This window comes from Lithobates pipiens, unplaced genomic scaffold (assembly GCF_037356315.1).
Source record: "Lithobates pipiens isolate NorthernLeopardFrog02 unplaced genomic scaffold, aLitPip1_a1.2 Scaffold_18, whole genome shotgun sequence".
NCBI classification, from domain to species: domain Eukaryota; kingdom Metazoa; phylum Chordata; class Amphibia; order Anura; family Ranidae; genus Lithobates; species Lithobates pipiens.
In genome coordinates this window covers 399,672,914-399,687,950 of record NW_027507758.1, presented here as the reverse complement: position 1 = coordinate 399,687,950, position 15,037 = coordinate 399,672,914, and the positions used below count along the sequence as shown (strand labels likewise).

General features: G+C 42.7%; 1 protein-coding gene across 1 annotated transcript in view; it reads right to left on the bottom strand.

Moving 5' to 3' along the window:
• The window catches only part of KNG1 (kininogen 1), a 73,785-nt gene that overhangs the window by 40,543 nt on the left and 18,205 nt on the right, over positions 1-15,037 (bottom strand). Inside the window, exon 4 of the mRNA XM_077487880.1 lies at positions 9,355-9,533. Within this exon, the coding sequence (XP_077344006.1) occupies positions 9,355-9,533 (179 nt within the window). The remainder of the gene's footprint in view (positions 1-9,354; positions 9,534-15,037) is intronic.

Here is a 15,037-nt window from a genome sequence, read left to right as displayed (position 1 = left end):
TGGGGGTGGTCTACCTCATACAGTGCTCTTGTGGCCCACAGTATGTAGGGAGGACCAAAAGGGCCCTCCGAGTCACATTGAATGAGCATATCAGTAACATCAGAAGAGGTTTCGATAAACATCCATTATCAAGGCATTTCGATCAGAAGCATAACAGGGACCCATCAAACACACTGTATATGGGTATCGATAAGTATAAGCCCCATTGGAGAGGTGGGTCACTTGTTAGAGAAATTTCAAAGCTGGAAATGGCCTGATACATAGACTCAAAACCTATGTTCCCTTTGGCCTTAACGTCGATACAGATGTAAATGCTTTCATCAACAACTCATGAATGCATCTATAATATGTAGGTGTATTGAGACCTGATGAATGGTCCATGGGGTGTGACATTATTTTTATACGACTGCGGCCATGATGTTTTGGTCATGATACTGTATTAAATTGTTTGGATATGTCAAATTATATGACAATGCGGTCAGTATATATATTAAGGCTGGTTTACCGCCTCGCCTCCCACTCTGAGTTTTTTGAGCATCGGGAATTAATTGATATTATTTTTATGAGGATTTTTGTTACTGTTGGTTATGTCATGTAGCGGATTATAATATCTACAAGGGTTTTTTGAGATCAAATAATATATGTGCACCATTATTCAATATTTTTTTTTTGGTGGTGCATTATAGGGCCTTGGATCATTATTTATCATATTTTTAACAGAGACAATCTCAAATTTTTTATAAATTTTTTTTTCTTTAGGTGAAAAATTTCATTTTTGGTGCAGTTTATACCATTGGAGGTTGTCTATGGGAACGGGACAGTGGATTCTGTCCTGGGTACGCATAGGTTGCAACTCCGACTGCTTTTCATGTTTTTATCAGTAGATAGATATAGGATTTATATAGGGTAGTGTCCCCTAGTGGTGATTTGGCCCATTTCCGCTGCTAGATCAGCGGAGGGGGACATACTTTGAGACCATTTTTCCCTTGTGTTGTGACTTGGTTAGTCTGACACGAGATGGACTCACAGTCCTACCTATATCTCCCTCTTTTTTATAAATTTTCGTTTTTTAAACAGTATTTTGAGTCTGTTTTTTATGGATGGTTAATATATGCAGGGAGCCAGTACCGTTATAGTCCTGCTGGGTAATATCGGTGGATATCGCGAGTGCTGCACTTGTCTGAATAGACATAGCTACGTTTTAACTCAGAGCGAGGCTTGGTTTGGCGGTGGCCACATAAAGGGAGGTGATGCAGAGCGCCGCCCGTGCCCCTGGACAACGTAACTCTATTATGAAATGCGCAGGGTGGAGTGACACGCTGACTTCACCTTGTGTATGTGATTGGAGATCCAGGAAGTATGGGTTGTTGGAGTGTGTGCCGGCCGGCACAACGGACTTTAAGCTTCTAACATCTATGATTTTGTAAGGGAAATTGCTACTTTTATTTGTGAAATAAATTGGAGGTTTTTACACTATTGGAGCATTTATATTTTTTATGCCAACTATAATGTCAACAAGATTTGGTCCATACGGGATGATATGAGGAGCGCTGTGTATACCATCTAAGGCCTGGGAAGCGTGCATTAAGGAGACCAGTAGGAGCATTTGAGGGCCCAAGAGATATATATCAGTATATGCCTTCTGTAACCCTCTGTAAACGGGGGGGGGGGTCATATAGTTCCAGTAAGAAGTGAATCTTCACACATTGGTGGTGGATTGAACACGTTTCACAGTTGAAGATTGGATTTGCTTTTCTTCACTGATGGACTCTGATATATAATTTATTGTGTATAGTCTGCACGGGTGTAGGCTTTATGGTTTTATTCACGTATTTGTATTTATTTTTAGGTTTCAATTTTTAGGTATTTTTTTTATTTATTAATTTGTCCTATACTATTAATTTTGTGGGGACTCTTAATTATTATCTAATGTCAATACTATCACTGGTATATGCATGATATTTTATTTATGTTTGATTATTCATTATTAGCACATTGGGTTTTACACATCAGAAGCGCGCTGCTCCTTTTGAGTCAGGCAGCGTGTTTCTGACTAATGGTAATATCACAGACACATTTGTGACATTGGTGTGTCATTGGTGTAGCGCAAATTTTTTATCTCTTTTCTATTTTTTGCACTATAATTATGTTTTATAGTAAGGTTGCAGCTTCCAATAGGTTTACATAGGGATCATTTTTTCCCTTAGCTGTATTTGCAGCGTGAGCATATTTGTATACCGTAGCGGAGTTTCTTCTTTATTTTTCCATGTAGCTCCCCAGTGTCAACAGCAATCATGCAGCCCCAGACCATGAGACTCCCACCACCATGCTAGACTTTAGGAAAGACACACTGGCCTTTGTACTCATCTGGTTGCCGCCACACATGCTTCACACCGTCTGAACCACATAAGTTCATCTTGGTCTCATCAGACCACAGGACATGGTTCCAGTAATCCATGTCCTTAGTCTGCTTGTCTTCAGCAAACTGTTTGCAGGCTCTCTTGTGCATCATCTTTAGAAGAGGCTTTCTTCTGGGACAACAGCCATACAGACCAGTTTGATGCAGTGTGTGGCATATGGTCTGAGCACTGACAGGTTGACCCCCCCCCATCCCTTCAATCTCTGTAGCAATGCTGGCAGCACTCATACGTCTATTTCCCAAAGACAACCTCTGGATATGACGCTGAGCACGTGCACTCAACTTCTTTGGTCAACCACGGCTAGGCCTGTTCTGAGTGGAACCTGTTCTGTTAAACCACTGTATGTTTTGCCCACTGTGCTGCAGCTTAGTTTCAGGGTCTTGGAAATCTTCTTATAGCCTAAGCCATTTTTATGTAGAGCAACAATTCTTTTTTTTTAAGATCTTTGAAAGTTCTTTGTCATAAGGTGCCATGTTGAACTTCCAGTGAACAGTATGAGAGAGTGAGAGCGATAACACCAAATTTAACACATCTGCTCCCTATTCACACCTGAGACCTTGTAACACTAACAAGTCACATGACACCGGGGAGGGAAAATGGCTAATTAGGCCCAATTTGGACATTTTCACTTAGGGGTGTACTCACTTTAGTTGCCAGCGGTTTAGACATTAATGGCTGTGTGATGAGTTATTTTGAGGGGACAACAAATTTACACTGTTATACAAGCTGTACACTCACTACTTTACATTGTAGCAAAGTGTAATTTCTTCAGTGTTGTCACATGAAAAGCTATAATAAAATATTTACAAAAATGTGAGGGGTGTACTCACTTTTGTGAGATACGATATCTCCTCCTTTTGATCATGTCACCAATGTAGTTGAGGATTTTTCAGAACAGTGTTGGCATCTTTGCCTCCCTCTTATTCTAAGACACAGGCTGTGACTATTAGAAATCCACCCACATCATGTTATTGACACATCATGTAAAATAATAAAGATTTGATTTCAAATATTTGTACTGTGATTTAAAACAGTTTATTGCTATTATTTTTTATTTTTACTCTGTATTCTTAAAAGAGCAGGGTCATGTGACCACTGTATATCATTAGGAAAAAAGGTACTTATATTATTTTTTAAATTAAAATAATTAGTGCCATCATCCACATATAGAAAGAGAAGAGACAATGAGGGACATTTACTAATACTGATGCATGCAAAATCTGGTGCATCTCTGCATAGAAACCAGTCAGCTTAATTGAACAAGTTTAAGTTAGAAGCTGATTGGCTACCATGCACAGCTGCACCAGTTTTAGTAAATCTCCCCCAATGTAAATTAAACATTGTGTGTTTAGTATCATTTTAAAGTTTACTGTCAGTGTCTCGCTGTGGGAATTTCCCTTCGCTCCCTGGTTTGAACATTTAAAAACAAAAATAAGGAAAACCCCTGCTAAGTAAAACAATATTATCATCTTACTAAGTTGTTATCTGAACATCTGCCCTAATGAATGATGTATCCTCACTTTTTGCTCTAGTGACAACTCTAATTTTGTATTTCCCCTAATTTCCTGTCTTGGTGATAATGGTCACTAGGCCAAACAGAGAAGTTAATCTATCTATCTAAGGGGGAACAGAGGGCACAAGGAAATGATGGCAGGTTTATCTCTTCATTACTTTATCCAAAACAAAAAAAAGGTTTAGCTATTAGATACACTTTAATGGCAAGACCGATAACATAATTGACCAGCAGAGGGTGCCAAAAGTCTGCTTACCATGTATAGTCTGGTGAGACCTCTAGGAGGAGGCGCAACACTAATATTAGTCCTGGTTATTTTCCAAACCATTTTTCTTTTTTGTTCTAGATAATTCTCAGCCAAGTCAAGAGTATTACATTGAAGTAGGAGGTGAGAAATGTTTTAATTTTAAAATGGTTTGGGTTTATTTTTGCCCTTAAATTACGATTTGACAGATTCAAACCCAATCAGAGGCCCTTTAATCAGAAGTGTTAAATGTATATTTTCTTTTATAACTTCAATACCTTTCAAGATGAGCCCATGATTTCATCACAAAATTTTGGAGTTGAATAAATATGATTAATAACTGGAAGCCTACACAGTCTTGCATATTTCATGGCAATGCTGGTGCAATCAACAGGTCTGTCAATAACAATTATAACAATACAGGCAATGTGCAACTATGCGGCAAACACGAATTTTTAGCAAAAAGTATACACAAAAGCTATGGGTTTTGTTTTTGAGTACTCCAATCTGCATTAAAAAAAAAACTAGTGTGAATGCACACTTGGACTTGGTTTACAGAATGTTCTCGGCACAATAAAAGGCATCCTTCTAAATTTCAGACACTGCAGTGAAGCGGGAAGATGATAAAGCTGTAGCATTCAATAATTCCTTTAACCTGCTGCACATCAACTTCACAGGGAGAAGTAGGTAGCATTTCCAATGCAAGGCCATTACTTGCACATAACCATCCAGGTTAAATATGTAGTTGCACAGGTAAGTAGTTGACAAATTAGTGTACAGTATACTGGCCATTGATTAGAAGCAGAAATGACAAGGGACTGGATGAACAGGCAAATATTACTGAAGGCTAAATTAAAATGTATTTAAACCCTATCAATTAAGGGGTTGTAAATTTTTCCCTCCCCGCAAGAACTAACCTCACCCCTCTGGGAAGCGCTCTCCCAAGGGGGTTAGCTTGCGGGCGCACTCCCGTGTGATACACTCGGCGGCCATAGCCACCGAGTGTATCACTCAGCCCCACCCCCCCGCAATTTTTCTATTGCATTTTAGGCTAAATATGAGATCTGGGGTCTTTTTGACCCCAGATCTCATATTTTTTAGAGGTCCTGTCATGCTTTTTTCTATTACAAGGGATTTTTACATTCCTTGTAATAGGAATAAAAAGGACTTTTTTTTTTTTTAAACAGTGTAAAAATAAAAAAGGTAAAATAAATAAAAAGATTTTTCTTTTAAACGCGCCTCGTCCCGATGAGCTTGCATGCAGAACCGAATACATACGGTGCTCAAATCACACATGTGAGGTATCACCACGATCGGTAGAGCGAGAGCAATAATTAATAGCCCTAGAATTCCTCTGTAAGTTAAAACATGAAACCTGTAGAAGTTTTTAAATGTAGTGGAGATTTTTAAGCGTAAAAGTTTATCGCCATTACGCGAGCGGTACAATTTTGAAGCGTGACATGTTGGGTATCAATTTACTCTGCGTAACATTATCTTTTATAATATAAAAAAAATTGGGCTAACTTTACTGTTGTCTTATTTTTTAATAAAAAAAAAGTGTATTTTTTTCCCCAAAAAAATGCGCTTGTAAGACTGCTGCACAAATACGGTGTGACAGAAAGTATTGCAACGACCACCATTTTATTCTTAAGTGGTTAAGGCAGGGCAAAAGGGCCAGTTGCCCTGGGCCCCATCATTCTTGTGGGGCCCAGTTCTGTTACTAATGCTGCCCAGCTCTGCCCTATTGCCATGTACAGATGACTCAACTGCAGACCTTGTGTTTACATGTAAATAACCTGCATTGATTTTTAAATAGCTGCTGACCATGGCATTGATATGTAAATAGAGGCAGCAATCATATGTATATCACGCCCCCCTGAGGTCAAATCCACAGTAACTTCTGCTGAATGCTGCCCACTGGGGAGGTAAAGGGGCATGCTTTAAAATCCTGCCTACAATTGTGGTCATTAAGCCTAATGCTAAAGGTGTAACCCTTTTTCGAAATTTTGGTGCATGTGAATATGCACATCTCAGGGTGGGTAAGGGTGTCATTAACAATTAATAGCACTGCCATTAAGCCCGGCTTCCCCAATGATGTGCGGTGACCCCGCCCCCTCTGATGTAACGCAGGTTTCCATTACTTCAGAGGGGGTGGGGTCACCCGTACGTCACTGGGGAAGCCCGGCTTTCCCCTTGTGTCAAGGGGGATGGGGTCAGGGGACGGGTGGCCCACCCTCCTCAGTTAAGAAGTGTCAGGCTGCCGGGATTCCTGCAGTGTCTCCGGTGGGGACAGAGGATGGATGCACTGTGCTGGAGGGAGAGATCACCCATCGCTGGATCAGATCAGCCATCGCTGGACCCCGAAGAGATGATCATCCGTCGCTGGATAGCAAGAGTGGATTACCACCACTGGAATCTTTTTTTATTTTTTATTTTTAATAAAGGACTTTTCCCAACGGTGTGTGTGTCTTTAACTGTTTTTTACACTTTCTTTGCAAAATGGTAGGGGTAATTTTTTACCCCCTTACCATTTCAAACGGGGGGGCGAGATCTGGGGGTCCCCTTGTTAAAGGGGGCTTCCAGATGCTGATAAGCCCCCCGTTCGCAGCCCCCACAACCACCGGCCAGGGCCCTGGTCCTCATCAACATGGGGACAAGGTGCTTTGGGGAGGACCCCAAAGCATCTTCCCAATGTTGAGGGCATGTGGCCTGGTATGGTTCGGGAGGGGGGGGGGGCGCTCTCTCGTCCCTCGTCCCTCGTCTCTTCCTGTGGCCTGCCAGGTTGCGTGCTCGGATAAAGAGTCTGGTGTGGATTTTTAGGGGGAACTCCACGTCATTTTTTTTAATTTGAAGTGGGGTTCCCCTTAATATCCATACAAGACCTGAAGGGCCTGGCAATTGAATTTGGGGGAACCCCACACTTTTTTTTATCAATGACTGTTTTCTGTATTACGGGGAGCCGACAATTCATTATAGCCGCGAGTGATTTTAAATTACTTTTTCCTGCAGAAATTACACTTTATGCAGGGACAGTTCTAAGTACAGGAAACATGCGCCCCTTCACAGGCATACTATACATATCCTCCAGGTATGAAATTTAAAGGAATATTACACTTTTATTGCTTCACTTTAAGCATTAATAAAATCACTGCTCCCAAAAAAACTTCAGTTTTTAAAACTTTTTTTTGCATTGATACATGTCCCTACGGGCAGGACCCGGGTCCCCAAACACTTTTTATGACAATAACTTGCATATAAGCCTTTAAAATTAGCACTTTCGATTTTTCCCATAGACTTGTACAGGGTGTCCCGCGGATTTTCGAATTTGCCGCGAACACCCCAAATTGTTCGCTGTTCGGTGAACAGACAAACAGGCAATGTTCAAGTCGAACATGAGTTCGACTTGAACTCGAAGCTCATCCCTACTTGTAACATTAATGAATCACAACACACCGGGGAGGTAAAACGGCTAATTGGGTCAAATTTGGACATTTTCACTTAGGGAAGTACTCGCTTTTGTTGCGAGCGGTTTAGACACTAATGGCTGTGTGTTGAGTTATTTTGAGGGGACAGAAAATTGACACTGTTATACAAGCTGTACACTCACTACTTTACATTGTAGCAAAGTGTAATTTCTTCAGTGTTGTCACATGAAAAGATAGAATAAAATATTTACAAACATGTCACTACACTTCTTGAAAGTTCAGCAAAAGTCGACACATGGCAGGATCTAATAAAAGTATAAAGGCTTTATGGGAAAATAGGGTTAAAATCTGTAAAAACAGACCTGCTTATGTGTTTCAGCCAAGAGATCTTAGGCATCTATACATGCTTCATTTTTTTTTTCAACCATTGAGTGGAATGAAAAAAAAAAAAAAAAAAAATTCCCATCAACACACTCGATGTGAACAGAGGATTCCTTCCTTCACCATCATCAGAATACACTGACCAGTGCTACTAGCTATAGCTGGTGGCACTGAGCGATAGGGAAAACCCAACAGGGTGGTTGTACAGAAGTCAATTGGTAGATCGACTTCTGTAAAACCAGCCTACCTATACATGGATCGAATATTAATCTGGTCTCTGCTGAATCAGCCAAATTTTGATACATGTATGGTCAGCATTAGTCGCAGCTATGACTAAGGCTGCTAGGCTTAAATACGTAAGCTGGTCTCATTCTTTGTATTTTAACCCTATGTTCCAATAAAGCCTTCTAATGTTTTATTGAATCCTGCCATGGGCCAACTTTTGCTGGACCTTCTTTGCTTGAACCTTGCTTACAGCGGAGGTTGCCTGAGCACTAGTGTAACTTGTTTACCTGCATTGGAGGCTAGGCTTGAGCACAGTGGCTCTCTTTTGTCTGTATACACTTTTTGAGGCAGAAAAGGTAATGTTAGTTAACAAGGCATTATTTCTGTGGTGATATAACATGAGCTTACAGGCCACAGAATGCCCGAAGAGCACTTCCCTGCTCCTCAGCAGGGTTAACATGAGTTAACATGTTACTTAGTCATTTTGCAATCCCCAAAATCCTGGCTGCCAGCAGAAGACCACTCAAAGAAGCAGGCAGAAAAGACAAAGGTAAAAAATACTCTTTCCCTCCTCATCAGATATCTCTCCATAACATTGCTCCTTCTCTCTGCTTATACAGCTGGGCTGTATTCCTAACATACTCCCACACTGTGGGCAAGATAGCTGCCCAAATCTCACAGGATTTTTGGCATCCATCATGAGACGCTAGCTCCCCCAGGATGTCTACCTTGGAGCCCATAATAGAAGCCAAGTTAGTTCCCAATGGGCTCCTGCTAACTCAAAGAAATGGCACAACTCCACCTTCAGGTCTGTGTTTAAACCACAGCCCAACATCTGCTTACATGTCTATGTACTCAGAAGACACTCTTGCTCCAGCTTTGTCTATTGAGAACAAGAGCTGTTTTCTAAGAAATCCAGCCTAACCCAATCAATTTACTTTTTCCTGAGACGATGAGACATGCTAATCAGGTTTTCTTTAGGCATCTAACAGTGTAATACTTGTAATACTGGAAATCTAAACCGTAAGTCAATATGCAGTATAATATTATTACCTTGATTATCTTTAACTGAACTTTTTTGCTCTGTGGACCTAATGAGTAACATTACTTTTTCCTTTAAAATAAATAATTTTGTATTGTACAGACCTGGCCAGTGGCATTCACTATTTGGTCCAAATCAAAGTAGTATAGATGACTCCCTTGCCTGTTCATTTTTTCAATAGCAACGTGTACATAGTTCAGTATTTCTTCATTGTTTGTGTCTATTGGATGAGGACAACCAAGGCATTGATGATGAATTGCAGTCACATGGGCTTCCAGTGGCACTGAAGAAAAGAAATTACATATTACTTTAATTTACAATGAGTCCTGTTAACATTTTAGAGCCCATTCACAACAGTGCACTGTATATGCCTCTGACCATCCTGGTGTGTATGGGCTCACCTGAAATTACACAAAATCTAATGAAAAGTAGCACAGTGTTGTGCCTGCTGTATAAAAATTACAAATTATTATTATACAGAATATCATGGTCTTCCTCCCCTGCCATCCTTCCCAAAATTTGATTACTTAAAAAACTATCATTTAAAATATAGCTGAAAGCAATCAACTGGTTCTGAACAAGTGTATTAATTAGTCTGTTCAAATGTTACATAGTTAGTCTTTTTGAAAAAAAGACACAAGTCTATCTCGTTCAACCAGTAACACTGAAGAATGTATTAAAGTGGTTGTAAACCCTTACAAACCAGTTTGACCTACAGGTAAGCCTAGATTAAGGCTTACCTGTAGGTCCAAGCAATATCTCCTAAACCTATATGGTTTAGGAGATATTTGCCCGAAAACGGGCACCGCTGTCTACGGCGCATGTGCCGTAGACAGCGGCGCGCAGGCGCACTGAGCGCGGCATTTCCAAGAATGGAGCTGCCGCGCGTGTCGACTCCCGTGCGCATGCGCGGGAGTGACGTCATCGCGGCTTCGCCGAATGACAGCGGCGGATCTGCGAGACGCCACCAGCAAGATGGATGCGGCGGACTACAGGTGACAGCGGCGACTTCGCTGGCTCCTGTGTCAGGTAAGTGACACATAATGGGCTACTATGCGATGCATAGTAGTCCATTATGCTTTGCCTTTGCAGGGAATGAAAGAGGAAGTAAACTCATCAGGGTTTACTTCCACTTTAAAATGTATTAAATACTGTTTAGTTTGTAGTTGTATATGTTTGGCAATTTTTGATCCCCCTACCTGCTGATTGAAAAGATTCTTTACAGCAGTGTTTGGTAGCTATAAGCTATACAATTTAGGCCTCATTCATACCAGTTGGATCCACTGCCATGGAGTCCGCCAGAGTCTGCCAGCTCAGCGGGAGATCTCTCCTTTGATCTCCACTGAGCTGGCGGATGACAGGTCCCTCTCTGCTCACTGAGCAGGGAGGGGCTTGTCGAGCGCCGCTGCTTGCAATAGAGAGATCGGACAAAAACGGATAGCATGCCCATTTTCATCAGATCTCACCCCGATCCAATCCGCCAGGGACGGATGCAAACGTAGGGTCATCCGTCTGATCTTAATGGATCGGACCAGGTTGGGTGTCAGCGGACATGTCACCGCTGACATCCGTCGCTCCATAGACTAAAATGGTGCGCCCGTTCAGGTCCGCCGACAAAACTGAAAGGAGGACCTGAACGGTCTGACAGTGTGAAAGGGGCCTTAGGCCGCGTACACACGCGCGGACTGTTCGCCCAACTTTGTCAGTCCAACAGTTTCGGCAAACAGTCCGCTCAAACTTAGCATGGACGGACATGGCCACACACGACGGACGAACAGTTTGCTGAAACCGTGCGCGATGACGAAAATTTCGACGTCCAATACACTGCAATGCAACCTTCCGACGTGGAAATCCTTTCTGAGCATGCGCGAGACTTAGTTGGCCGAACAAGCCTACACACGAGCGAACAGTCCGCTGAAACCTTGTTTCAGCGGACAGTTTTTCGGAATTTCCGTAAGACCTTGTTCGTCCAACTGTCCGCTGAAACTGTCCGCTGAAGCCCCACACACGAGCGGACTGTCCGCCCAAACACTGTTCAGCGGACAAGGTTGGGCGAACAGTCCGCCTGTGTGTACGCGGCCTAAGGCAAACTAGGCTAGGAAACATTTATTTTTACCCATGTGTGGCCGTTCATGAATGAGGAGTTATAGAGTAGACTGAATCGTTTTTGGCCTCTAAGTGACACATAACACTTCAGTATTCATTACTGCCCAATCAAATGATATTTTAGTTGGACAAGTATTACTTAGTCACATAGAGTAGCTGATTGAGGACAAAGAAAACAAGAAGAGAAGACTTAAAGGGGTTGTTAAGGCAGAAGTTTTTTTTTTTATCTTAATGCATTCTATGCATTAAGATTAAAAACCTTCTCTGTGTAGCAGCCCCTCTCAGCACCTCCTAATACTTACCTGAGCCCCATCTCTCTCCAGAGATGTCCACGAGAGTCTGAGCCATCCAATACTCTCCTCTTGATTGGATGTGACACAGCAGCAGCGCCATTGACTCCCGCGGCTGTCAAAGTCAGTTAGCCAAACGGGGGAGAGGTGGGGTGGGGCCGGGTTGGGGCTCCATCTCTGAATGTGCACATGGAGCTGTAACTCGGCTCGGGTGCCCCCATATGAAGCTGCTAGCTATGGGGGCACTTGATAGGAGGGATGGTCCAGGAGTAGCAAAGAGGGAGCCAAGAATAGGAAGACCCAGGCTGCTCTGTGCAAAACCAACTGCACAGAGGAGGTAAGTATAACATGTTTGTTATGTAAAAAAATAATAATAAAAAAACGCTTGATGTGATCATGAGCCCTGGAGAAAATAGGTAGGGTGGGGCTAAGCATGGCAGGAGGGCAGTAAGGAGAATATTGGCAGGGCTATGATAGCTGATTGTTGCTGAAAGGTAAATAAAAGACAGCTGCAGCAGCAATTAATTATGTTTCACTGGGACAGGATGCAGAGAAAAAAAGTTGTCATGGACTAATAAGTGAAAATATAGGTGGCAGAAACATAGCTGATGCAGTGGGTGGAGGGGGTCATGTATGAGCCATCATTTCCCCCTCCTGAGTTTATATATTTTCTTCTGATGGGTGAAAGCATGGTGCAGCTGTTTGCTGTAGTCATGACACACCTTCAACAAGTGGTATAACCAGGGCTTTTTTTCAGCAGAAGCATGGGGAACACAGTCCTGGCACCGCCAGCAATGAATGTATGTAACGGCAAGAGATAATGGGGTGTGCTAAAGGGTCTATTGATGCTGGCTGCTAAGGGATCTATTGTCAATAGGAGGATCTGTTGTTGCGGCAGGTCAATTGTTGCTGGGGGATCTATTTTTGTGGCAGGTCTATTGTTGCTGGGAGGAACTAATGTTGCTGGTGGGGGATCTAATGTTGCTTGCTGGGGGGGGGTCTAATGTTGCTGGGGGGGTCTATTGTTGATGGGGGGATTCTACTGTTGAGGGAGAGGTCTCCTGATGCTGGCTGCTGAGAGATCAATTGTTGCTGGCGAAGGGTCTATTGTTGCTGTAGGGGTCTCTTTTTTTCTGGCTGCAGGCGATTTATTTGAATGATTTTCTGGTTTTAATTAACACCTTCCATACAAACTAATTAGCCCCACAAAATTACACTTGGTTCTCTATTCTATAAAAAGGGCGATACTGGAAGGTGGGTAGGGGGTGAGACCAAGGGAAGGTGCTCTGAGGTGGGTAGGGGGTGGAGACAAGGGGTGACTCAGAATAGGGTGTACCTGCACCTATACTCTGAGGGAAAAAAAAATCCCTGGATATAACTTAGCCAAAGTGGTGGGACTTACTATTATGTGGCAGGTCTGAGCACATAGAGAACTGCATATGAAATGTTAGGAGATATTTAGCACTGAACTTCATGTCCGCTATGGCAGGCAGGGGACAGTGCAATGTACAATCCAAGCATACCACAGAATGGATAACATTATAGAGAATGGGGAGCACGGAACTGCAGAGATACTAGAAAACACAAAAGTTCAGACAAGCAAGATGTCCCATGATGCTTTCCTCTCCTAGTATCCTTTGATTGGCCCTCAGTTATGGCCAATAGGGAAGGAACGGAGCAGGCAGGAAGCCCCGATAGCGACACAACTGTGCTGAATTTAAGATCTGATCACCAATTCCAGGGGGGGGGGCACTTGACCCCCCTTGCCCCTACCTGCGGGCGCCCATGCATGGAGAGGAGCTGACAGAGCACATAGTATGGCCAATGGAGAGCTATTAGAATGGGGACAATGGAGGGAGAGTTGACTGAAAACATAGTATGGACAAGGGAGAACAATCAGAATGTGGACAATGGAGGGAGAGCTGACAGAGAACATAGTATTGACAAGGGAGAGCTACAAGAATGTGGATAATGGAGAGCGGCTGACAGGGAACCTATATAGCATGGACAAGAATATTTAGAGAAAAACTGTGTCACCACATGATATACACTATGCCACGTCCTACTAATTCTGGGCAGAAGTTTTGCAAAGATAAAACTAATAAAGATGTACACATTTTGTAAATCTAAATAATTGTGCCTGAAAAGTCAATTTTCTCTTTGCATCATACGGTCAAGCTCCCAAGGAAGTGTGTTTTAGTGTGAAACTAGTTGGCAGTAATTCCTCACCTTGTGCCTTAGAATAAGAGGGAGGCGAAGGTGCCAACAATGCTCTGCAAAATCCTCAACTACATTGGTGACATGATCAAAAGGAGGAGATATAGTATCTCACAAAAGTGAGTACACCCCTCACATTTTTTTAAATATTTTGTTATATCCTTTCATGTGACAACACCGGAGAAATGACACTTTGCTACTATGTAAAGTGGTGAGTGTACAGCTTATATAACAGTATACATATGCTGTCCCCTCAAAATAACTCAACACACAGCCATTAATGTCTAAACCGCTGGCCACAAAAGTGAGTACACCCCTAAGTGAAAATGTCCAAAGTGGGCCCAATTAGCCATTTTCCCTCCCGGTGTCATGTGACTCGTTAGTGTTACGAGGTCTCAGGTGGGAATGGGGAACAGGTGTGTTTAATTTGGTGTTATTACTCATTTTCTCATACTGGTCACTGGAAGTTCAACATGGCACCTCATGGCAAAGAACTATCTGAGGATCTGAAAAAAAGAATTGTTGATCTATATAAAGATGGCCTAGGCTATAAGAAGATTGTCAAGACTCAGAAACTGAGCTGCAGCACAGTGGCCAAGACCATACAGTGGTTTAACAGGACAGGTTCCACTCAGAACAGGCCTTGCCATGGTCGACCAAAGAAGTTGAGTGCATGTGCTCAGCGTCATATACAAAGGTTGTCTTGGGAAATAGAGATTTGAGTGCTGCCAGCATTGCTGCAGAGGTTAAAGGGGTGGGGGGGTCAGCCTGTCAGTGCTCAGACCATATGCTGCACACTGCATCAATTTGGTCTGCATGGCTGTCATCCCAGAAGAAAGCCTCTTCTAATGATGATGCACAAGAAAGACAGCAAACAGTTTGCTGAAGATAAGCAGACTAAGGACATGGATTACTGGAACCAGGTCCTCTGGTCTGAGGAGACCAAGATAAACTTATTTGGTTCAGATGGAGTCAATAGTGTGTGGCGGCAACCAGGTGAGGCGTACAAAGACAAGTGTGTCTTGCCCACAGTCAAGCATGGTGGTGGGACTGTCATGGTCTGGGGCTGCATGTGTGCTGTTGGCACTGGGGAGCTACAGTTCATTGAGGGAACCATGAATGCCAACATTTACTGTGACATACTGATCCCCTCCCTTCAGAGACTGGGTCGCAG